The 27027-nt window shown below is 41.6% G+C and overlaps 1 protein-coding gene across 1 annotated transcript in view; it reads right to left on the bottom strand.

The window, feature by feature from the left end:
- The window catches only part of GABRB1 (gamma-aminobutyric acid type A receptor subunit beta1), a 664745-nt gene that overhangs the window by 334920 nt on the left and 302798 nt on the right, over positions 1 to 27027 (bottom strand). Inside the window, exon 4 of the mRNA XM_056557403.1 lies at positions 4432 to 4652. Within this exon, the coding sequence (XP_056413378.1) occupies positions 4432 to 4652 (221 nt within the window). The remainder of the gene's footprint in view (positions 1 to 4431; positions 4653 to 27027) is intronic.

The following is a 27027-nucleotide window of genomic DNA, read 5'->3' as shown; positions in this document are numbered from 1 at the left end:
CCCTCTGTGCTCTCTCCTGTCTGATAGAACTCCTCAGTATTCTCTCCTGTCTGATAGTACTTCTATGTTCTCTCTCCTGTCTGATAGTACTCATCTGTTCTCTCTTCTGTCTGATAGCACTGCTCTGTGCTCTCTCCGGTCTGATAGGACTCCTCTGTGCTCTCTCCTGTCTGATAACACTCCTCTGTGCTCTTTCCTGTCTGATAGCACTCCTCTTTGCTTTCTCCTGTCTGATAGGACTCCTCTGTGCTCTCTCCTGTCTGATAGGACTCATCTGTGCTCTCTCCTTTCTGACAGCACTCCTCGAGGTCCTCTCCTGTCTGATAGCACTCCTCTGTGCTCTCTCCTCTCTGATAGTACTCCTCTGTGCTCTCTCCTGTCTGATAGCACTCCTCTGTGCTCTCTCCTGCCTGATAGGACTCCTCTGTGCTCTCTCCTGTCTAATAGGACTCCCCTGTGCTCGCTCCTGTCTCCTGTCAGACACACAGAGGAGTGCTAGCCTACCCTACTTACTTTCTCCATGCTTAAGCTTGGGCAAAGCCATGATTTTATAAGCCATGATTTCTATTAAAAAGAAATACATTTTTCTTATGAAGCATATTAGAAAGGTTAATGTTCTGGAAAGATGTACAACATATAAAAAGTTTTTGTATCTGACAATTCCCATTTTAGCAGCTTGACCCCATCCTCCTTGCTACTTGGCTGAGAAAAAAAAGGTTAACTCTTACCTCATATCCATGCTAAAGGCAGCCCAACACGGTACTAGAGTCTCCTTTCTTTTGTACAGATTTCCCCAATTAACTTATTCTGTCACTTTAATATTGTTGTCACTTACAAATATCATCATTAGATGATTTCAACAACATCTTCTAGGTGCAATGAGTGAAGTCATAAATAGGTAAATATTTACATGACGTAATAAAAATATGCTAATAACGATATAACTCTGCCCACTTTTATTTTATTAGGCCATAATACTCCCCACTTACTGTAGTCTTAATTAACATTCAATGAGCCTTTACATCTCTGTCTTAGAACCATCTATACCAAACACTATCTAAATAATGCTCTCCAAATGCCCTGCAGTGTTCATCAACACAGTAACAATACATTAACATTTCATTCTGCAGGGAATTGTAGGTTTATAACAACTGGAGGCAACTTGGTTACAAAACACTGGTCTATTGCATTGAAGGGAGCACAGGTGTGTTTCAATGGGTGGGGTGGCTGATGTATGGGAGGAAGAAAAATTACCTTACACTTACAAACAATGAATTATGGAACTTGTAGTTCACGGTAGGGAACTCAACAGGAAATGGCCAGTTATGGTTGACTCAGAACATAACCGTTTAGATCCAAGAAAAGCACAGATCCTTCCTAAGAATGTCCATAACAGTCTGGCAGGTATGTACCAAAATTACCTTATGGTAGATAACCCCTTTAAGCTAGATTTTATTGTTTGTGAAGAAATCAGAGCCCTTGTATGTCACATACAAGCTTTATTCTAATGTTGCCTTGGTCAAACTTAAAGTAAGCTACAGCTCTATCTTCTAAGCTGCTACATCATTTTGCATCTTTGAACATTCAATAAACACTTCCAATACATATGCTACATGAAACTGACACAATTTAAAAAAAACTGACACAACTCTAAGTCTCTTTTGTTCAGACTGACTGTTTTATGAAATTGCATAAAATTGCTAAAAAAATACTTTTCGATGAACTTTATGGCTGAGTTACAATGACACTACACACTTAACATATTTGTTCTTTCAGGCCAATTTTCATTATTTTGGTAAATATCAAGAGCTCAACTTAGTAATAATTAAAACCAGACACTTATCCCCACTTAAGCTTAGCACATCCATCTTAAAACATCATAGGAAAATAATGATAAATCACTTATATATTGCGCCATGCTGACAATTTTGATGTTAGAAGAATTTGACTGATTAAGAGGACATATTCATTGGTCTCACGGCAGACAGAAATATTTTCTTTTTTTAGCTGAAGCACCTCTTGAAATTGCCAGGGAAAATTATGCTTAATGTTTTTTACATTTGATTTCCTCCTTTACTTCTCTATGCAAATTATAATGAATTTGATTGCATTTATCTCCTGCAACTTCAGCTGGAATAGAACTGAAATCATAATTTACATTCTGCAGGGATGTCACATGATTCATTACTACTAACTTGAACTTTGTTGTTTTCCTTAATTTGGCTTTCAGTTACTTTTCCATAGCGCTATATAAGTCAAATTTTTTTCCAATCACAATTTTTTCTTGAATAATTTTATTACTGCAGGATCTCATGCAAATAATATAAAAGTAAAAGTTCATAATTTTTAGTTTTAATATGTTGTATTTTTTTTTTTAAATAATGTTTCAATAAATATCATATGACATAAATAAATCATTATGAAACATATTTCCTAACCTGGCCACATAAAATAAGAGAAAAAAAAACTATAATATATATATATATATATATATATATATATATATATATATATATATACAGTCATGGCCGTAATTGTCGGCACACCTGAAATCTTTCAAGAAAATTAAGTATTTCTCACAGAAAAGGATTGCAGTAACACATGTTTTGCTATACACATGTTGATTCCCTTTGTGTATATTGGAACTAAACCAAAAAAGGGCGGAAAAAAAGAAAATTGGACATAATGTCACACCAAACTCCAAAAATGGGCTGGACAAAATTATAGGCGCCCTTTCAAAATTGTGTAAAAATAAGATTGTTTCAAGCATATGATGCTCCTTTAAACTCACCTGGGACAAGCAACAGCTGTGGGCAATATAAAAATCACACCTGAAAGCAGATAAAAAGGAGAGAAGTTCACTTAGTCTTTGCATTGTTTGTCTGTGTGCCACACTAAGCATGGACAACAGAAAGAGGAGAAGAGAACTGTCTGAGGACTTGAGAACCAAAATCGTGGGAAAATATTGACAATATCAAGGTTACAAGCCCATCTCCAGAGATCTGGATTTGTTTTTGTCCACAGTGCGCAACATTATCAATAAGTTTGCAACCCATGGCACTGTAGCTAATCTCCCTGGGTGCGGACAGAAGAGAAAAATTGATGAAAGGTGTCAAGGCAGGATAGTCCAGATGGTGGATAAGCAGCCCCAAACAATTCCAAAGATATTCAAGCTGTCCTGCAGGCTCAGGAAGCATCAGCGTCAGGGCAAACTATCCGTCATGGACCCCACTGCTGACACAAAGACATAAAAAGCAAGACTACATTTTGCCAAAATGAACTTGAGTAAGCCAAAATCCTTCTGGGAAAACATATTGTGGACAGATGAGAACAAGATAGAGCTTTTTGGTAAAGCACATCATTCTACTGTTTACCAAAATGGAATGAAGCCTACAAAGAAAAGAACACAGAACCTACAGTGAAATATGGTGGAGGTTCAATTATGTTTTGGGGTTGTTTTGCTGCCTCTGGCACTGGGTGCCTTGAATGTGTGCAAGACATCATGAAATCTGAGGATTACCAATGGATTTTGGGTCGCACTGTACAGCCCAGTGTCAGAAAGCCTGGTTTGTGTCCGAGATCTTGGGTCTTCCAGCAGGACAATTACCCCATGCTTCAAAAAGCACCCAGAAATGGATGGCAACAAAGCACTGGAGAGTTCTGAAGTGGCCGGCAATGAGTCCAGATCTAAATCTCATTGAACACCTGAAGAGAGATCTTAAAACTTCTGTTGGGAAAAGAGAGACCTGGAGCAGTTTGCAAAGGAAGAGTGGTTCAACATTCCGGCTGAGAGGTGTAAGAAGCTTATTGATGGTTATAGGAAGTGATTGGTTTCAGTTATTTTTTCCAAAGGGTATGCAACCAAATATTAAGTTGAGGGTGCCAATAATTTTGTCCAGACCATTTTTGGAGTTTGGTGTGACATTATGTCCAATTTGCTTTTTCCTCCCTTTTTTGGTTTAGTTCCAATAAACACAAAGGGAATAAACATGTTTATTGCAAAACATGTGTTACTGCAATCCTTTTCTTTGAGAAATACTTCATTTTCTTGAAAAATTTCAGGGGTGCCAACAATTACAGCCATGACTGTATATATGTGTGTGTGTGTGTTTATAAATGTATAAATATTTATGTACTTATTTGTAAAATGTTATATATTTATAATATCCAATACCCAATTTTCTCATAGCCCTCAATCATCCCTAGAACAATATAGTCATCTTATTTCTAACATACACAGACTGTTTATATAGTCCAAACAAGGTTTAATAGCATCTTTCTCTCAACAGATAAGATCATACCAAAAAATTATTGGTTCTCAAATACCTGTACAGTTGATATAGACCAATGAAGTTCTAGTGTCTTCTTTTCTTTCGCCACATATATTCAGAACAAAAAATGATATTTAAATTTAAAAAAGTTTTATCCTACCTTAGTCCGTAAAGAACAGTTCCATCTGGATGAAGCCGTATCATTCTATTCTTCACAGTAACTCCATGGACAAATGATCTTTTGTCATTGAGAAAGTATGTATCAGGTACCCAGAGCTGATCAGCAACCCTGTTATCCAGTGTAAGGTTAAGAGGAATTCCCGAATACGAAAGTCTTTTGTCTCTCCATGACTGCTGAAAATACATTGTGAGTGTATAGTCCTAAAAAAATATAATCATGAAAATAGAAAAGAGATAATTATTTTCATGTTCATCACAAGATCATAAAACACTGTATTATGATACATTAACAACTTTATATTGTAATTCTTTGGGGTTGATAAGTACAAGGAAGACAAAGTAAACAGTAAGATGAGCGGATACAATCACATCATGATGTGCTATTCAGAAGACCAAAAATCCAAATAGAAGTAAAGGCATTCTAGAAATAAAAACATGAATAACATGTGACAGTTTTTAATATTCTATTGCAATAATGAAATGTTAAACAAGCTTTCCAGACAAAACCATTTGGTAGCCTATCCTTAGTGTAGGCCAGCGACACCAGACAATCAGCTGCTTAGACAAGCCACAGTGCCCATATGAGAGCACAGTATACAGGGCCAAGCCTTGATGCCGTACATTGTGTAATGGCCACACCGAGTTACTGCAGCTTAGCTCATTTACTTCAGTGGGAGATACCTTTGTTTATACTTTTAGTTTAATTGATTATTTGTTTAACCTGTTGGGGACCAAGGGCGTACAGGGCTGATGCCCGGCATTAACCTTTTAGACGCCGTGATCAGTTGATTGTGGCATCTAAACAAAAGCCTAAGTGTCCCGGCAGCTCAGCAGAGCTGATTGAAACCATTGTGGTGGAACTGCGATGTCCCGATCAGCTGAGTGGACAGCAGGAGGGCCCTTACCTGCCTCCTCGCCATCCGATCGGTCTTCTGCTGCTCCCAGCCAGCCATGTAGGCTGGAACAGCAGAGCACCGATAACACTGATCATTGCTATGTTATGGCATAACATTGATCAGTATAAGCAATCAATAGATTGTATCTTATTGCCCCCTATGGGGGCTAAAAAAATAAAGTGTTTTAAAAAAAAATTGTCCAAAATTGTGCATTTTTGCTTACTTCATATACAATAAAAAAATTAATAAAAAGCGATCAAAAAGTCCAATAAAAAAAAAAATGGAACCGATAAAAACTACAGATCACAGCGCAAAAAGGGAGCTCTCATATAGCCCCATATGTGGAAAAATTATAAAAAATGATAAGGGTCAGAAAATTACAATTTTAAATATGCAAATTTTGGTGTATGTAGTTATCATTTTTTTAAAGTAGTAAATTAAAATAAAACCTACAATAATTGGGTATCCTTGTAACCATTTGGACCTATGAAATAAAGATAAGGTGTCATTTTTACCAAAAAGTGCACTCTGTAGACGGAAGCCTCCAAAATTTACAAAATAACTTTTTTATTTTTTATTTCACCATACAAATAAGCTCTTTTTTGTTTTGCCACAGATTATGTTGTAATCTAAGTGATGTAATTACATAGTAAAATTGGTGACGCAAAAAACAAGCCCTTATATGGGTCTGTAGGTGCAAAATTGCAAGTGTTATGATTTTTAGAAGGGGAGGAGGAAAAAAACGAAAAAATAATTGGTCTGGTCCTTAAGGCCAAAATGGGCCCACTTCAGAGGGATGTATGATAGAGATGGAAAATGTAATGTAAAAAATGACAATCAATTTTCAAGATGATAATAATAATAATAATATAATCATAATAACAACAATAATAATAATAATCTAGTGTTTACAGTGTGTCACATTCAGGAATACAATAATAATAATAATAATAATAATGCAATTGTTGGCAAGTAAACAGATAAAATACAGAATTTCATTTTCTCTGCAATCTGTATTTTAATAATTTTTTTAAATAAATATATTTATTTATATAATAATTTTATTCCACCAAGTTGTACTACTGATCTTAGAAATAATAAATAACTGAAGCCGATACATTGTATTTGATTCAAACGTATTATCATGAATTAATGTATTTGGGTTCTATCACTGCCGTTTTCTAATACTTAGATGTTTAGATTTTCCTGTTTTCACAGGAGCATTAATTCTGTAATTCATAATATATTCATAAAATAAACGCTAAAGTCTTTGAACCTCTGTTAAGATAAGGAAGGGTTGTTTCAAGGGCACCAAAAATGGAAAGCCAGCAAGTATGCTGTGAACTTTAAATAAGTGAGTACTTGATTTAGATTAGCATAATAAATGCCATTGACAAAGCATCATAAATATTTGCGACATGCACCAAGCTGAGTGACAGAAGGCACCTTAAATATGTAAACTTTATACATTTACTAAATGTATAATTTGTATACTGTCAAAATCTGCTTCAACCAAAAACTGTGAATTATTCATTGTTAAATTCAAGTAATATTATTTAGATTTTACATCAATGTCTCATTTAAGTTCGTATTATATTATTTGTTCTTCCTTTAGATAAAAAAATAAATTCAGATCAATTACTATAGGCTTAAAATAGAACCTCTGTATCTTTTCTATTAAAGGGGTTCTCCAGTGGGAATTTTTTTTTTCAAATTAATTTGTGCCAGAAAGTAAGACAGATTTGTAAATTACTTCTACTTAAAAATCTTAATCCTTCCAGCACAGCTGCTGTATGCACCAGAGGAAGTTGTGTAGTTCTGATTACAGTGCTCTCTGCGGACACCTCTGTCCATGTCAGGAGCTGTCCAGAGCAGGATAGGTTTGCTATGGGGATTTGCTCCTACTTTGGACAGTTCCTGACACGGACAGAGGTTTCAGCAGAGAGCACAGGGATTAGACTGGAAAGAACTACACAACTTCCTCTGGAGCTGATAAATACTGTTTTTTAAATATCTGTATAACTTTTTGGCACCAGTTGATTTGAAAACATTTATTTTCTACTGGAGTACCCCTTTAATTATTGTAGCTGAAGTAATATCTTGTATATTGTAAGTTTACTATCATTGAAGTTTACTTTTTGTATACTATTATACTATTATTAAAGGGGTACTCCAGCCATAAATATTTATCACCTGATCAAAGATATTCTTAAAAATATTTTTGGCAATTGGATGTTCAGATCCACGACCTCCCCCCTCCCTATAATATCAATAAAAAGGAAATCAAATTTTGCAAGGTGTTTTTGATAACTACATAAGATCTTCTATCTTCATCAGTGTGCCTCTCGCAAATTGCAAAACTACAAACTGTAGTTTTGCAACAACCAGAGGCACACTGTTGATGAAGCATCCCTCTATCAGAAGTTACATCTATTATATGTCTTTTGTAAGCAATAAAAATATAAGATTTGAAATGTGTGGGTTAATGGTCCAAGTGGATTGGAAGTTAAATAGATATCTATATGTGTTTTCAATAAACACAGTAATGAATTTTATTTTGGTTACTGTGACATGAATACATGAATTAATGTATACATTATAAACTAATGTACCATGATGTATTGTAATCTCCTGAGTAAAATGTGATGGCATTTAATTATAATTTGAGAAAAAAAAATTATCACTTATTTACAATGATCAATAGGTGCAACAAACTGTAAAACAATGGATCCTATTTCTTCACAGTTACACAGCATTTAAAATAAATCCGAAATGAAAATGTTAGCTGTTGAACCAGTTCTCAAACCAACAAACTTAAACATTAACAATTTTTGAAAGGCAAAGGACAAGCTTTCTATTTCTATACAAACCATATATCTTTCACAAAAGTCTTTAGCAGACCCCACTTCCAATGTACCATGAAAATTAGACTCTTTGTAGCATTTAATGGATTTCTAAATGGGTTATCCCAAGATTTAAATGTATTCCTCATCTACAAAATAGAGGATAATTTACTGTTGAGTGTGTGTGTGTGTTGGGGGGAGGGGGGGTGGTCCAACTACTGGGATCCCCACCAATTACGAAAATTGAGGTCAGTTGTCCCCTGAGTGAATGGAGTAGCAGCGTGCATACTTGGCCACCACTCTATTCTCTCCTCATGCCATTTGCCAACATTTCCAAGGTCTGCGCACAGCAATGTTTGTATGGCTTATAGAGAATGAGTAGAGTAGTGGCTATGCATGTGCACTGCCATTTCATTCACTAAGGGAAAAATTGACTCCTACTTCCTGCCTCCTTGTAGATTGTAAGCCTTTGCAGGCAGGGTCCCCCTCCATGTCAATCGGCAAGTTAATCTGTGTCCCTATGTTAGGATTACGTACTTTTATTCTTATATGTAAAGTGCCCTGGAACCAAGGGCGCTATATGAATAAATAATAATAGTAGTAATAATAATGATGATAATAATAATTTTCTTTTCACCTTCTTGCCAGTTTGTTATACCCTTTTTCCACCTTGTATGTCTGGATAACCAACTTTCCCTTTGACTCTTCAAATTGTACTGTATAAGAAAGGCAAGTCTATAAAAACATGCAAATGTCTCCACATATTTAAAACAGCTCTCACACCACCTTTTCAGGAGGCTTTCTCTTCAAGTCAGTGATTCACTCCAAGTAGGACTCTTTGAAACAAACTGGAAATGTATGCCAAGCCAGAGATCTCATCTCAAGGAAAGAATATTCATGTGCAGACAGCTGTTTTAGGGTTTTGCCTCTTTTCAGTAGAGAGCAGGATGTGCTGGTTGGCTAGTGAGATCATCTTGGAACTAAGGGAGTAATTTAAAGGGGTAATGAGGGTGTCATAAAGGCATGTGAAAACTTATAGGCCATTGATGCTCTACTGGGAATCCTGGGAGGAAAGGATATGCAAAGCAGCTCTCACAGAATTCCCAGTGAAACTTCAGAGGCCTAGAAGTCTCCACACATCTTTATGACACTCTCCTTAAAGGGGTTGTCTGGCAATCCATAAAAAAATGAATAAAAATCCTTGCACTTTTGTAAATGCTTGATAAACATGCTCCCTATGTGGTTTTATTGAAGAAAAAAAAAAAAAAAAATATATATATATATATATTATAATATTTTTCTGCTGTCTCTCCCAGGGATAGAATGAAGTCTACTTCCTTATCTGTGCCTGCTCGATGACTACAATAACCATGATGCATGATTCTCCCTCAGAGTCTCCAAGCCCTGTGCTAAAGTTCCCTTCCACTGCTCTCCTGTTATCTTAGTCCGTCCAACCCATCCTCTGCACGGTACTTCAGAGTGGTCTGTTAATCACATCACAGTCTATTAACCCTGCTTCTTAGCCAGCAGGTCCATATAGCAGCTGCGTATTCTGTCAGAATTATATAGTCAGGGGTCAAGTCCTGGGAACTCACCTAAGATTTCTACTCAAGGGCTGTGGAAAAAGTGCAGGAACTCTGTATCCACTTGAAGAATAAAGTGATCCTACTATGGCTGAAGCAGCTGACAACATCTTAGGGGGTGTCTAGAATAGTCAAGCCACACCCTCAGAGCACAGAAGCTGAGTGCAGTTAACATGAAAAAGAAACCAGTGAAACTACAGAGTTAACCGGGGATGTTGAGTATACAGTGGGCTTACATCTCATATGCTTACAAAGGTGCACAACTTTTCATATGCAATCGATTAAGAAATATAAATATATATTCAGCTGGACTACCACTTTAAAGAGAAACATAATTCCTTTAGTTCCACTTATTCATTTTTATTTAAGTCCAAATATCAATATGTTGCATTTTCATTTCTAGAATGTTTCCACTCCACTCAATAGTTTGAGGAGGAAAACAATTAGGAGCAACACAACTAGAGTCATAGGTTTATCAAAACCAGTGCAAAGGAAAAGTTGCCCAGTTGCCCATAGCAACCAATCAGATCGCTTCTTTCATTTTGCAGAGGCCTTATTAAAAATGAAAGAAGCGATCTGATTGGTTGCTATGGGCAACTGGGCAACTTTTCCTCTGGACAGGTTTTGATAAATCTCCCCCTATGATAACATTTAACAATGCCCTCGTTCACACATCAAGGTACCTGCAGAAAGCCTCACCTAAGCCTCCCAAAATAGATCCCCATTTTCAGATTCCCATTTCACAGCCAGACTTATTTTCCAAACCCCAGTGTCTTATTCGGTGCTTTTAGTATGGATGGTTTTATCCACTGTCATGTTGTATTATTTAGTGAAATGCCTTCAAAGAAGAGTGTAAACTTTTATAAATGTAAAATAGAAATAAAATCCAGAAGAGCATGATAGGTTTTGGAATAATTTTTTTAACAAGCACATATGGATATCAGTGATGAGCGGCATAGGCCATATTCGAATTTGCAATATTTTGCAAATATATGCACGAATATTCATCATATTCATTTTTTACGTATGCGAAAATTCGCGTATGCGAAAATTCGTGTATGCAAAAATTTGTGTATGCAAAAATTTGCGTATGTGAAAATATTATTCACATGTGAAAATATATTATTATTCATACATGCACAAATATTTTCTTTAAAGTCTAAACATAAAGAAACAGCTGTTTGGGCATGCTGGGAGTTGTAGTTGCGTACCTCCAGCTGTTGCATAACTACATCTCCCAGTACATGCTGGGAGTTGTAGTTTTGCAACAGCTGGAGGCACACTGGTTGGAAAATACTGAGTTAGGTAACAGAACCTAACTGAAGGTTTTCCAACCATTGTGCCTCCAGCTGTTGCAAAACTGCAACTCCCAGCATGCATCGTCTGTGAACGTACAGGGTACATTCACACGGGCGGTTTTACAGTGAGTTTCCTGTTTCAAGTTTGAGCTGCTGGCAAATTTTCCACCGCAGCGCAAACTCCTAGCGGGAAACTCACTGTAAACCTGCCTGTTGTGAATATACCCTATAAACACTACACTACACAACACATAATAAACACTACATACACACCCCCTTACACTGCACCCCCTCCCCCAATAAAAATGAAAAACATATCATACGGCAGTGTTTCCAAAACAGATTCTCCAGCTGTTGCAAAACATCAACTCCCAGCATTTCTGGTCATCCACTGACTGTCTAGGCATGCTGGGAGTTTAGCAACAGCTGGAGGCACCCTGTTTTTGAATCACTGGTGTAGAATACCCCTACGTCCACCCCTATGCAATCCCTAATTTAGTCCTCAAATGCGCATGATGCTCTCTCACTTCGGAGCCCTGTGGAATTTCAAGGAAACAGTTTAGGGACATATATGGGGTATTTCTGTACTTGGGAAAAATTGCAGTACAAATTTTGGGGGGCTTTTTCTCCTTTTACCCCTTATAAAAAGGAAAAGTTGGGGTCTACACCAGCCTGTTAGTGTAAAAAAATAAAAAAAATTTACACTAACATGCTGGTGTTGCCCCATACTTTTTATTTTCAAAAGCAGTAAAAGGAAATTTCTCCCGATTACGGAAATACCCCATATGTAAGCGTAATATGCTCTACGGGTGCACAACAAGGCTCAGGAGTGAGAGCGCACTATGTACATTTGAGGCCTAAATTGGTGATTTGCACAGAGGTGTCAAATTTTACGGCGGTTCTGACATAAACGCAAAAAAATAAATGCCACGTGTGACCCCATTTTGGAAACTACACCCCTCATGGAACATAACACGGGCTATAGTGCTCCTTAACACCCCACAGGTGTTTGACAAATTTTCGTTAAAGTTGGATGGGAAAATGAGAACAAAAATTTTTTTCACTAAAAAGCTGGTGTTACCCTAAATTTTTCATTTTCACAAGGTAAAATAGGAAAAAAGCCCCCCAAAATTTGTAACACCATTTTGTATATAAATACCCCATATGGGGATGTAAAGTGCTCTTTGGGCGAACTACAATGCTAAGAAGAGAAGGAGCTCCATTGGGATTTTGGAGAGAGAATGTGTCTGGAATTGAAGGCCAAGTTTGTTTACAAATCCCCCCGTGGTGCCAGAACAATGGACCCCCCCCCCCAAATGTGACCCCATTTTGGAAACTACACCCCTCACATAATGTAATAAGGGGTGCAGTGAGCATTTACACCCCACAGGTGTCTGGCAGATTTTCGGAACAGTGGTCCGTAAAAGTGAAAAATTTAATTTTTCATTTTAACAGCCCACTGTTCCAAAGATCTGTCAAACGCCAGTGGAGTGTAAATGCTCACTGCACCCCTTATTAAATTCTTTGAGGGGTGTAGTTTCCAATATGGGGCCACAGGGGGCTTTGTAAACGCACAAGGCCCCCGTCTTCCATTCCAAACAAATTTTCTCTTCAAAAGCTCAATGGCGCTCCTCCTCTCCTGAGCCCTGTTGTGCGCCAGCAGAGCACTTTACATCCTCATATGGGGTATTTCCATACTAAGAAAAAATGGGGCTACAAATTATGGGAGTCTTTGTCTCCTATTACCCCTTGTGAAAATGAAAAGTATGGGGCTACACTAGCATGATAGTGTAAACATTTTTTTGTTTTTTTACACTAACATGCCGGTGTAGACCCCAACTTCCTTTTCATAAGGGGTAAAAGCAGAAAATCCCCCTAAAATTTGTAATGCTATTTTTCCTGAGTACGGAAATACCCCATATGTGGCCCTAAACTGTTGCCTTGAAATACAACAGGGCTCTGAAGTGAGAATGCGCCATGTGCATTTGAGGCCTAAATTAGTCATTTACAATAGGGACGGACCTGGATACAAGGATGGGGCTTGTCTCCATCAAAAGCCTATGGCAGTGTTTCCCAAACAGAGTGCCTCCAGCTGTTACAAAACTCCCAGCCTGCCAGGACAGTCATTGGCTGTCCGGCAATACTGGGAGTTGTTGTTTAGCCACAGCTGGAGGCTCCGTTTAGGAAACACTGCCGTATGAGATGTTTTTCATTTTTATTGGGGTGGGGGTGTGTGTATGTAGTGTTTTCCTTTTTATTTAGTTTTAGTGTAGTGTAGTGTTTTTAGGGTACATTCACACAGGCGAGGGTTCACAGTGAGTTTTCCGCTGGGAGTTTGAGCTGTGGCGGAAAATTTGCTGCAGCTCACACTGGTAGAAGGAAACTCACTGTAAACCCGCCCGTGTGAATGTATCCTGTACATTCACATGGGGGGGGGGGGGCAAACCTTCAGCTGTTGCAAAACTACAACTCCAAGAATGCAGGGAGTTGTAGTTTTGCAACAGCTGTAGGCACACTGGTGGGGAACCACTGAGTTAGGAAACAGACTCTAGCTCAGTGATTCCCACCGGTGTGTGCCTCCAGCTGTTGCAAAACTACAACTCCCAGCATGTACAGTCTGTCAGTGCATTCTGGGAGTTGTATTTTCGCAACAGCAGGAGGCACACTGGTTGCGAAACACTGAGTTAGGTAACAAACTTGTGCTGGGGGAGAGAATCCTGGAAGGGGTGGCTGAGTATTTAAACTAGGTGAGTGGGGGGAGGATAATAAAGCAAAGAAAGCAGACAGTGGGATGGATAGGTTAGAGAGGGGTCAGGACATAATGGCGGGTGGAGAGGAGTCCTGTGGGGGGAGGTTAAGAGCAGTGGATAAGGAGATTCATGCGTTACAAACCAGCTGTAAAAATAAATGTAGCCTGGAAAATTGTAATCCCAATAATTCAAAAAATTCCATTAGCCCCAATAACTCGATAACTACAATAAGCCCCATTAACTCAAAAAAATACCGTTAGCCCCAATAACTTAAATAACAACGTTAGACGCAATAACGCAAAAAATCCCATTAGCCCCAATAACTTAAATAATAACGTTAGACCCAATAACTCAAAAAATCCCATTAGCCCCAATAACTTAAATAGTACAATTAGCCCTTATAACTCAAAAAATGACATTAACCCCAATAACTCTGAAAATCGCATTAGTGAGACTATATGTGTAAAACTTAATGGAAATGTAAAGTGTATGTTCACAAATGCCAGAAGCCTAGCAAATAAAATGGGGGAGCTTGAGGCCTTGATACTGGAGGAACATATTGATATAGTTGGGGTCAATGAGACATGGCTGGACTCCTCGCATGACTGGGCTGTTAATCTGCAGGGGTTTACATTGTTTCGCAAGGATAGAATGAACAGAAAAGGTGGTGGAGTCTTTCTGTATGTAAGAAGTGGTATGAAAGTCAGTGTGAACGATGCCATAGTGTGTGATGATTCTGAGGATGTGGAATCACTGTGGGTAGAATTACAAAAGGAGGGAAATACTGAAAAAATAATATTTGGTGTAATCTACAGACCCCCTAATATCACTGAAGAGATAGAAGGTCGGCTGTATAAACAAATAGAGAGGGCCGCCCGGGCAGGTACAGTGGTAATAATGGGAGATTTTAACTATCCAGATATAGATTGGGGCCGGGGGTTGGCTAAAACTACAAAGGGGAGAAAATTCCTAAATTTATTGCAGGATAATTTTATGGGCCAGTTTGTGGAGGACCCAACAAGAAGTGATGCCTTGTTGGATCTGATCATTTCCAACAACACAGAGCTGGTTGGTAATGTAACTGTGCGGGAAAACCTTGGTAATAGCGACCACAATATAGTTACTTTTGACTTAAAATGTAGAAAACAAAGACAGACGGGGAAAGCAAAAACATATAACTTTAAAAAGGCAAACTTCCCTGGGTTGAGGGCTGCACTACAGGACATGGGGGGACTGGGGGGAGGTGTTCTCAAATGCTGATACAGAAGGTAAATGGGACATCTTTAAATCAACTCTAAATAACTATACAGCTAAATATATACCAAAGGGGAACAAATATAAACGATTAAAACTAAATCCTACATGGCTGACAAATGAGGTTAAAAGAGCAATAAACAACAAAAAAATAGCCTTCAAAAAATACAAATCTGATGGGTCAGCTATAACATTTAAACAGTACAAGGAGCTTAATAAAATCTGTAAAAATGTAATAAAAACAGCAAAAATTCAAAATGAGAGACAGGTGGCCGAAGAAAGCAAAACTAATCCTAAATATTTTTTTAGATATATAAATACAAAAAAACCAAGGACCGAGCATGTAGGACCCCTTAATAATGATAATGGGGAGGTTGTCACGGGCGATCAAGAGAAGGCAGAGCTACTGAATGGGTTCTTTAGTTCTGTATATACTATGGAAGAAGGAGCTGACATTGGCCAGGTCAGTGCTGGTAACACATCATATAATGTATTGAACTGGCTTAATGTAGAGATGGTAAAAGGTAAGTTAAGTAAAGTAAATGTAAGCAAATCTCCAGGGCCGGATGGACTACACCCAAGAGTTCTTAGAGAGGTAAGTTCAGTAATATCTGTACCCTTGTTCATGATATTTAGAGATTCTCTGGTGTCTGGTATTGTGCCAAGGGACTGGCGCAAGGCTAATGTGGTACCAATCTTCAAGAAGGGCTCTAGGTCTTCGCCAGGCAATTATAGACCGGTAAGTCTAACGTGCATTGTGGGTAAATTGTTTGAAGGACTTATAAGGGATTACATACAGGAATACATAGGGGATAATTGTATTATAAGTTATAGCCAGCATGGGTTTACTAAGGATAGAAGTTGTCAAACCAATCTAATTTGCTTTTATGAAGAGGTGAGTAGAAGCCTTGACAGAGGAATGGCTGTGGATATAGTGTTTCTGGATTTTGCCAAAGCGTTTGATACTGTCCCTCACAGACGTCTGACAGGTAAGTTAAGGTCCTTGGGCTTGGAAACTTTAGTTTGTAACTGGATTGAACACTGGCTCATGGATCGTACCCAGAGAGTGGTGGTAAATGATTCGTACTCTGATTGGTCCCCGGTTATTAGTGGTGTACCCCAAGGTTCTGTACTGGGACCGCTGCTGTTTAATTTATTTATCAATGATATAGAGGATGGTATTAACAGCTCTGTTTCTATCTTTGCAGATGACACCAAGCTTTGTAGCACAGTACAGTCTATAGAGGATGTGTATAGGTTGCAAGATGACTTGGATAGACTAAGTGTCTGGGCATCCACTTGGCAAATGAGGTTCAATGTGGATAAATGCAAAGTTATGCATCTGGGTACTAATAACCTGCATGCGTCGTATGTCTTAGGGGGGATTAAACTGGCAGAGTCACTGGTAGAGAAGGATCTGGGTGTACTTGTAGATCACAGACTACAAAATAGCATGCAATGTCAGGCTGCTGCTTCCAAAGCCGGCAGGATATTGTCATGTATAAAAAGAGGCATGGACTCGAGGGGCAGGGACATAATACTCCCCCTTTATAAAGCATTGGTAGGGCCTCACCTGGAATATGCTGTTCAGTTTTGGTCGCCTGTTCATAAAAGGGACACTGCGGAGTTGGAAAGGGTGCAGAGACGCGCGACTAAACTAATATGGGGCATGGAACATCTTAGCTATGAGGAGCGATTAAAGGAGTTACAATTGTTTAGTCTTGAGAAGAGACGTTTAAGGGGGGATATGATAAACGTATATAAGTATATAAATGGCCCATACAAAAAATATGGAGAAAAACTGTTCCAGGTTAAACCCCCCCAAAGGACGAGGGGGCACTCCCTCCGTCTGGAGAAGAAAAGGTTTAGTCTAAAGGGGCGGCACGCCTTCTTTACCGTGAGGACTGTGAATTTATGGAACGGTCTACCTCAGGAACTGGTCACAGCAGGAACAATTAACAGCTTTAAAGCAGGGTTAGATACATTCCTGGAACAAAATAACATTAATGCTTATGCAGAATTATAAAACTACATCCCTTTCCCTTATCCCCTTACATCCTTCCCTTCAATCCCCTGGTTGGACTTGATGGACGTATGTCTTTTTTCAACCATACTAACTATGTAACTATGTAACTTGGTTTCACAACCATTGTGTCTCCAGCTGTTGCAAAACTGCAACAATCAGCATGCAGTGACAGTCAAAGGGCATGCTGGGAGTTGTAGTTTTGCAACAGCTGGAGGCACACTGCTACAACTCCCAGCATGCCCTTTGGTAGTCTGTGCATGCTGGGAGTTGTAGTTATGCAACAGCTGAATGCACACTTTTTCATGCAAAAAATGTGGCTCCAACTGTTGCATAACTACAACCACAGCATGCACAGACTACCAAAGGGCATGCTGGGAGTTGTAGTTGGAACTCCAGCTGTTGCAAAACTACAACTCCCAGCATGCCTTTTGGCTTTGCAAAAGCTGGAGGCACACGGGTTGGAATCACTGAGTTAGGAAACAGACTCTAGTTCAGTGTTTCCCAACTAGTGTGCCTACTGCTGTTGCAAAACTACAACTCCCAGCATGCACTGACAGGCGAAAGGCATGCTAGGAGTTGTAGTTATGCAACAACTGGGGAAGAACAGTTTGAAGACCGCTAAGTAGTGGTCTCCAAACTGTGGTCCTCCAAATGTTGCAAAACTACAACTTTCAGCATGCACTGACAGCATGGGCATGCTGGAAATTGTAGTTTTGCAACATATGGAGGGCTACAGTTTGGAGAACACTGTATAGTCTACCATGGTTTTAGCTTCGGTTGGAAAAGCGCATGCGAGGCAAAAATGAGCCGACCGGAGTGAAACATTCACTCTGGTCGGCTCATTGAAATGAATTACCATACGGGCGCATACGGCCGGGGAACGGGAGGGCACGGTTTTAGCTCCCCCCAGCCATATGCGCTCCCGTATGGGTAAAAACGTGGAGTGAACCCACCCATAGCGAAGGGGTGGGATACTTTCCTATTGGTTGCTGGGTATTTTGCTAATCTCCGACAACTGTATTTGCATCATTCTCATTGGCTCACAAGCTAAAAGAAAGGAGGGATCAATATTCGCAAATATTCGCATATGCGAATATTCGCGCACCAGTCTCACACAGTAGTATTAGAGCCTTCTTTGCACCACACAAGCTGGAAGCAGAGAGGGATGATCACTGTGAAAAAAAAAAAGCTAATATTCGTAATTGCATATATATAGTGTTATATTCGCGAATATTCGCATTGCAACACTATGATGTTTGGTGTTCATACACTTCTGGCCATGAATTGCCAATGCTGGAGGCAATACAGTATGAGCAAATATTGAAGGATTAAATTAGGTGTTTTCATTAAAAATTCCATCAATAAAATGCAACGCTTTAACCTACAGGTCTAATGTACTGATTTATTCACAAGAATAATGACTTAAAAAGAAACTAGGACATCTTGTACTTTGTACATACAGTTCACTGTACAAGAAACGTGTGCTGTAAATGTATGCATGGATTACTAAAGGTAGACAGATCTTTATTTTCTATATTCATGTGCTTTAAGCCATTTTGGTAAGTTACAGAAATAAAATAAGTCCAAGCAAGCATTCTAAACAATATAACATTTTCTGTGCAATAGTAGTATACAGGATTGGGCTAATACACCAGGGTATGCTTTCATTGTCCAATGTTCTGACAACTCATTTCGGTGCTTACTTAGTAGTCAATCACTTTTCACTAGCCTATTTCTTATTCAGTGATTCAGAAATAAACTAATAGGGTGAATTAACATGCAGGAAAATTTGTGTCCAAAATGTTTGTGACTGTTCGGTTAAAGAAACATTCTGTGATTTGTTTTTTCACTTAATGCAGCAAAGGCTATTAATAGCAAAAAAAAATTAGAATTTCTTGTATATGCCTTTTGTTTTCCTCATTCTGCTGATGTGGCATGCATGGGATAGACTCCATTTTGGTTTACAAATGCACAGTGATGTGGGTTTTGTAATGCATGTGGTATGTAGAGGTTAAAGCAATCAAGTCTAGGAGCCGTTAATGTGGACGGTCACTGGTATGTGTAAAAAGCAGCTATCCGGAATGTGGACAGTGTTCCCAGATGGAGAAAAAAGTACCTGCTATCCATGTGACATCAGATCAAGAAAGGGGATCCAACATCATCACAGTAGTTCTTAGTACGCTTTCTGTGGGAGACATCCCCGGCCGGTGGCATCTCAACCAAACGGTGCTCTTAAAAAGTCATGCTCTGGGTTGTGATGTCTGATTTGAACTGCTACCTCCCTGATGAAGAAAACCGTTCGTTTCTGAAACTCGCCACAGTAATTTTGACCCTCGCAGGCTCCTGTATTTAGTTAAAAATGTTGTATATTGCTCTTTGCAGGCTCCTGGCTTGTCAATAAGTCTGTTGAGTGAGCCAGGGGCGTGTCATAAAGCCTCAGTGCATAAAGCCATGATTGTACACCCATACTTCCTGTATTTTGTCCCAGCAGAGACACACAGGTAATAGCTTCAGGGACAAGACAAGAATGTCCCAAGGAAGTAGGGATTTTATCCCCTTGAAATGCATTGTCTGGTTTATTACATGTAAATAAAATTATTTTATAAATGTGAGTGACGCAACGGCAAGTATTTATTTTTCCTAGTTGATCTCCTAAGCCTGTGCATGAATCATCCGCACACATCATTGGTTTCAAACTATTGCAATATATTTTAATGCCTGTGCAGATCCATATAGCATACAAATGTTTCGAATGTATTCGTTTCTATGGCATTGAGCAAATATACATTATTATATTATTCAAAATGAAATAAATGCCAGAATATCTGATACTAGCAACTGTTTTCAGAACGACTGGAGAACATGGCAAATATCTAAGTTTTATTTTATTAGTCTATAAATGCCACTATAAATGCCACATCATTTCTATGTCATGAAACCTAAAATATGTATTACCCTGACCAAACTGAGGGCTCTGTACCACTTGCAGCCATATTATGGATGCCAAAATGCAACCATATTAGTGAGAACCCAGCCTTCTGGTTGGATTTATTTTATCTTTCATATTTTAAAATTTTTTCATTCTTTTCTATTCTATTTTCCACACAGATGTTTTTTCTGGCATTTTTTGAAAAACTGCCACTGCAGTTTTTGAGCCAAAGCCAGATGTGTATACAAAAGGAATGGGACATATGAAAGGAAGGACTTATACTTCTTATACTTCCTTTCTATTGGATCCCCTTCTGACTTTGGCTCAAAAACTACAGTTACAATTTTCCCCAAAAAAATGCCTGAATAAACCTGTCTCTTAAAGGGGTACTCCTCCCCTAGACATCTTATCCCCTATCGAAAGGATAGTGGATAAGACGTCAGATCGCGGGGGTCCTGCTGCTGGGGACCCCCCGGGATCTCGGCTGCAGCACCCACCTGTTGCAGCTTCCGGCAGTGCTGGAGGCTCTCATTGTAACACCTCACGACCACGGTGACGGGAGATCGTGACGTCATGACTCCACCCCGTGAGATGTCACGCCCCGCCTCCTCAATGCAAGTCTATGGGAGGGGGAATGGCGGCTATCACGCCCCCTCCCATATACTTGCATTGAGGGGCGGGGCGTGACGTCACATGGGAGCAGAGTCGTGATGTCACGATCTCACGTCACCGTGGTCGGGCGCCAAAGCCTCCAGCGTTTCCGGAAGCCGCAACAGGTGGGTGCTGCAGCCGAGATCCCGGGGGGTCCCCAGCGATCTGATGTCTTATCCACTATCCTTTTTTATAGGGGATAAGATGTCTAGGGGCGGAGTACCCCTTTAAGGAGGGGATTTTTCATTGTTTTTCAAAATTCGATTCGGCCAATTCGTCGAATTTTCAGAAAAAAATTTGGTGCGGGCAGAATTTATTTGTGGCGAATTGCTATTAAAAAAGGCTATTTCTGGCCTACAGAGAGCCTCAATAGGGGTGTACAACACTTTGCTTTATCCTCACACGCATAGAGAGTGTGCTGTGTTAGTGAAATAATACTGTTATTCAGTATGACAGCAGATTACAGGCATCACTATTAGAACCACTGCCACAGAGCATCTGGATCTGGCAGCAAGGAGACCATATGGCGTCAAAATTTAAGAGAATAAATAGAATATTTATGTAATTTTTATTTGATTTAATTAACATTTATAAAAATTTTTGGAGTACCCATTCTGGTGAGCATAGGGCGATCTACCACCTGTTCCAACCCATGCATCTCAGCGTCCAGCCCCCCCCCCCCTGTATTACTCTTTGTGGAACTGCAAATGTTTCATTTAATCAGTTATGGTCATTGTTATTGCTCCAACCTGTTTCATTGGATTCTTGTGGTAATTCCACAGCTAATATATGATGTCGACAACCATAGGTCCTCAGTGTTGAAAGAATTACATCGATTTTTTCAAACTGAAATTTAAGATTTTGAAATTGAAATTTTAGATTTTTAATTTGAAATTTAATATTACACTCCCGAGTTTTAATGTCCCGGGCCCTGGCATTTACTTTGAATAAATAGTGTGGTTTCAAAAGACCACAAAATCTAACAAGGAGTTAAATGTCATATGGCGGCACAATTACAGAGCCTGGAGGTAGCATCAGTATGAGGTTACCATATAGTGGCTGAATGACATAGCCTGGAGTTTGAGGCAGCATGGGGAGAACATATAGTTGCTGAATGACACAGCCTGGAGGTGGCAGAAGCATGAGGAGACCATATGTGACTGAATGACACAGCGTGAAGGTGGCGGCAGTATGAGGATAAAATATAGTGGCTGAATGGCACAGCCTGGAGTTGGTGGTAGCATGAGGAGAACATATAGTGGCTGAATGAAACAGCGTGGAGATGGCTGAGGTATGAGGAGAACATATAGTGGCTGAATGGCACAGCCAGGAGTTGGCGGCAGAAGAGGAGGCCATATAGTGGCTGAATGGCACAGCCTGGAGTTGGCAGCAGATGAGGAGACCATATAGTGGCTGAATGACACAGCCTGGAGGTGGCAGAAGCATGAGGAGACCACATAGTGGCTGAATGACACATTTTGGAGGTGGCAGCAGCGTGAGGAGAACATAGTGGCTGAGTGACACAGAATGGAGGTGGCAGAAGCATGAGGAGACCATATAGTGACTGAATGACACAGTGTGGAGGTGGCAGCAGCATGAGGATAAAATATAGTGGCTTAATGGCACAGCCTGGAGTTGGTGGTAGCATGAGGAGAACATATAGTGGCTGAATGACACAGTGTGAAGGTGGCTGCAGTATGAGGAGAACATATAGTGGCTGAATGACACATCTTGGAGGTGGCAGCAGCGTGAGGAGAACATAGTGGCTGAGTGACACAGAATGGAGGTGGCAGATGCATGAGGAGACCATATAGTGACTGAATGACACAGTGTGGAGGTGGTAGCAGCATGAGGATAAAATATAGTGGCTTAATGGCACAGCCTGGAGTTGGTGGTAGCATGAGGAGAACATATAGTGGCTGAATGACACAGTGTGAAGGTGGCTGCAGTATGAGGAGAACATATAGTGGCTGAATGACACAGCCTGAAGTTGGTGGTAGATGAGGATGCCATATAGTGGCTGAATGACAGCCTGGAGGTGGCAGATTCATGACGAGACCATATAGTGACTGAATGACACAGCGTGGAGGTGGTGGCAGCATGAGGATAAAATATAGTGGCTGAATGGCACAGCCTGGAGTTGGCGGTAGCATGAGGAGAACATGTAGTGGCTAGTGGCTGAATGACACAGCGTGGAGGTGGCTGAAGTATGAGGAGAACATATAGTGGCTGAATGGCACAGCCTGGAGTTGGTGGCAGATGAGGAGGCCATATAGTGGCTGAATGGCACAGCCTGGAGTTGGCAGCAGGTGATGAGACCATATAGTGGCTGAATGACACAGCCTGGAGGTGGCAGAAGCATGAGGAGACCCCCTAGTGGCTGAATGACACAGCTTGGAGGTGGCGGCAGCATGAGGAGAACATAGTGGCTGAGTGACACAGAATGGAGGTGGCAGAAGCATGAGGAGACCATATAGTGGCTGACACAGCCTTGAGGTGGCAGAAGCATGAGGAGACCATATAGTGGCTGAATGACACAGCCTGGAGGTGGCGGAAGCAGGAGGAGACCATATAGTGGCTGAATGACACAGCCTGGAGGTGGCGGAAGCAGGAGGAGACCATATGGTGGCAGAATGAGACAGCCTGGAGGTGGCAGCAGCAGCATCAGGAGTCCTGAAAGTGACCCGGTGACAGAATTGTGCGGTGGGTGGCAATACCAGTACCCGGTGATGAAGGTGGGTGAAAAAAGGTCTGATGCGGAGGAGTGTTTGTATCTGGGGGCAGCGCCTTAAATCTGTTTGGCACTATACATATTTGTGAAGTTGGTGTGGCACCACGGTCAATCTACTCTGATGCATCAGGCATTGGTGGGTGGAAATCGTGGCTGATCCATGCCTGATTCATATTCACAAAGGTCAGTCTCTCTCTACATTTTTCGTGGACAGATGAGATCTCCTTGAGGTGACTATGGCCCCCGCTGCACTAAACACCCTCTCTGATGGCACACTACTGGCCGGGCAGGACGGCATTTCCAGGGCAAACTCTGCTAGTTGTGACCACAAATCAAGTTTGGCTGCCCAGAAGTCCAGCAGATCTTCAAGGTGTGTTGGCATGGTCATGTCAAGGTATGCCACCACGTGCTGGTTCAGGTCCTGCTCCATGTCTACCTGCTGCTGATTAGTTGCTTCAGTATGCGGGTGAAGAAAGGTACTCATCAGTGACTGCAGACTCAGGCTGCTGCTGATGGAGCTGGTACTGCTCCTGCCACCCCACCCCTCCCCAGCAGCCATGGCAGTGGTAGGGGACCACAGTGGGCCCCCCGAGTCTGACCTGAGAAAGGATGGACGATGGTGCCAATAGGAATCGGCTAACTGACTTACGTAGGATGTCTCTGTAGTAGGTCAGTTTGCCCTCCCTCTCAGTGGGTTTAAAAAAGTCCCCATTTTATGGCAGAACCGAGGGTCCAATAAGCTGGAGAGCTGGAAGTCATCCCACTGCCGAATGTTGACAATTCGGTGGTCACTACACAAGCAAGTGAGAATGCATCGTGCCATTTTTGCAAGTGACTCGGAAGGAATCCCATCTCCACTGCATACTGCCATGGTGTATCTCGGTCCTCTGTCTCACCTTTCTCATAACCCTCTAGCTCCTCTAGTTGCTACTGCTCCTCCTCGCCTGTCAGATGACTAGAAAAAAACAACATTTTGCAAAACCTAAACTTTGCTCCACTGTGCCCCTCCCCCTCCTCCTTCTCCAGTTCAGCCCCCACAGGGCTCATGTTGCCATGAGGTGTAGGCGCCACTTCTTTCTTCAGTGTCCTGACCAGCAATTGTTTCCAACACGTGTTGTTGGAAATGAAGCAGTGGAATGACGTAGTTCCTCCTGTAATCTTGGCGAATGACTAATAATGTGGCTTCCTCAAAGGACCTTAGCAAACGGCAAGTGTCACGTATGAGCTGCCACTGGTTGACATTGAAGTTACACAGGGGAGTACCCCTATCCGCTTGGGTCATCAAGAAATCAGTGATGGCTTTTCTATGTTCGGTCCAACATATGGAGGGTGGAATTCCAATGTGTGGCAACATCACAAATCAGACTATTTTGGGGGATACCGTTCTGACGCTGCAGCTCAAGGAGGGTGTGCTTTGCGGTGTACGAGTGGCTGAAGGGCATGCATTGTTAGGATGTCTTGCAGAGGGGGGGGGGGAACACTTCAGGAACCGCTTCACAACAAGATTGAACACTTGTGCCATGCAGGGTGCATGGCTTAGGCTTCCTTGTCGCAGCGCAGACAATATGTTTTTCCCGTTGTCGGTCACCATGGTTCCCATTTCCAGTTTTTGTGGAATAAGACATGCTCCGATTTCTTTACGAAAGACTTTTAGCAGTTCCTCCCCTGTGTGACTCCATTCACCAAGGCAAACCATGTGCAGAACAGCATGACACCGCCGTGCCCTGCACACATGGTATGCTGAAGGGGCACTGAGACTTGTCTGTTCAGTGGAGGCTGAGGACACGGTGTAGGATGAGGAGGCGGGGTCGCACACTGTCACAGGACCAACGGCCTGAGAGCATGAAGGAGGAAGCGGCGTGATCTGTCCAAGTTGGGGTTGTGGCTGTGCAGGAACCACATTCACCCAGTTAGCCGTAAAGGACATGTATTGTCCCTGACTATAGTTGCAGCTCCAGACATCGGTGCTGCCATGCACTTTGGTACACACCGACAGGATCAAGGACTGGCCAACCTTCTCTTGCACAAAATTGTGTGGGGCTGGTACTGCCTTCTTCCTAATGAAATGTCGGCTTGGCACTCTCCACCTCGGCTCGGCACAAGCCATCAGTTCTCTAAAAGGTGCAGAGTCCACAACTTGAAAAGGGAGGGACTGCAGCACCAGCAACTTGGACAGAAGCACATTCAGCTTCTGTGCCGTTGCATGAGTGGGCGCATACAGTTGTCTCTTGGACAAGGCTTTGCCGATGGATTGCTGGTGATATGACTGACTAAAGTAGGAGGACCAGGAGCATCTGGAGCGACAGAAGGAGGGTATTACACACAGCTCCCTTCGGCTGAGGTGGTGGAGCTTTGGCTGGCTGAAAGAGGGAGTGGCATGCCACTGGGTGATGCTGTAGGCTGGACCACTACATCGGAGCCACAGTTCTCCCAGGATGCTTTATGGTAGCGCAGGATATGTTGACGCAGAGCCGTGGTGCCAACATTGAGACCCTGGCCACGCTTCACCTTCTGCCGACACATCTTGCATGTGGCTATGTTAACCTCCTCCCGATGCTTGATGAAAAAACTGCCATACCAACGAGTAGCTGATTTTCCCACCATCAGTCTGCACTAATTGAATGCTACTGATGCCGTCTCCAGGAACCCCTGTCCCACTACCTCGCGGGAAGGTAGGCTGCCGAAAAGCAGGTGGTCTACCCCTAGCATGTTTGGCTCCAGACTTTCCACTTTTGCCACCATGCTGACTGCCAACCATGCTACCACCTTGATGGCTCAGCTGCTGCCTCACGGGCAACCTGCAACCCTCTTCTCCTGATGATGATGAAGCCCCCTCTGCTACTGGCTCCCAATTGCGATTGGCTTCATCATCAACAACTGTCTGCATGTCACTGATGTCCTCCTCAGGTTCCTCAACAGTGTCTGTTTCAGGACTCTGAACGTTGGCAACAACGCCTCCCAAGTCACTCTCCTCATCACTACTTGCCCGCCTAGCGGAGGAAGCGGCGGATGTCTCCTCCCACACATAAGTTACTTCTTTAGGGCAGGGAACAGCATAGGACAGAGGCAATGGGAGGAGAGGGACTGCTCCTGGGTCATGCCAACTGAGGGTTGTGTCTGAAGAACCCACTGACTGTTGACTGAACGCTGGCAACACCACCTCCCACGTTCTCCTCATCACTACTTGCCTGCCTAGGGGAGGAAGCGGCGGATGTCTCCTCCCCTTCTTGGATGGGCAGTAGCTGCTGACTGTCCTATATTAGATTGTCTTTACTGAATAGTCGAGCTGAAACCACAGCATAAGATACTTCTTTAGGGGAGGGAACAGCATAGGACAGAGGCAATGGGAGGACAGGGACTACTGCCAGGCCATGCCAACTGAGGGTTGTGTCTGAGGAACCCACCGACTGTTGACTGTAGGTATTAGATGTCACATGTGATGAAGTGGATGACCATGTTAACCAATTGATGATGGCAGATGGGTTGCTGGTCGAGACATGACCACTAGCTGATAATGGAAGATCAGGCCACTCGCCCCTAGTCTGCTGCGAACTCTGCCTGCGCCTGATGAATTTAGGCCTCTGCCACTCCTCTGTGCACATCCTGGCACTTCTC

The sequence above is a fragment of the Hyla sarda genome, chromosome 1, assembly GCF_029499605.1.
Source record: "Hyla sarda isolate aHylSar1 chromosome 1, aHylSar1.hap1, whole genome shotgun sequence".
In the NCBI taxonomy this organism is placed as follows: Eukaryota; Metazoa; Chordata; class Amphibia; order Anura; family Hylidae; genus Hyla; species Hyla sarda.
Note: the sequence above shows the minus strand (reverse complement) of the source record. Positions and strands in the feature narration are given on the sequence as shown.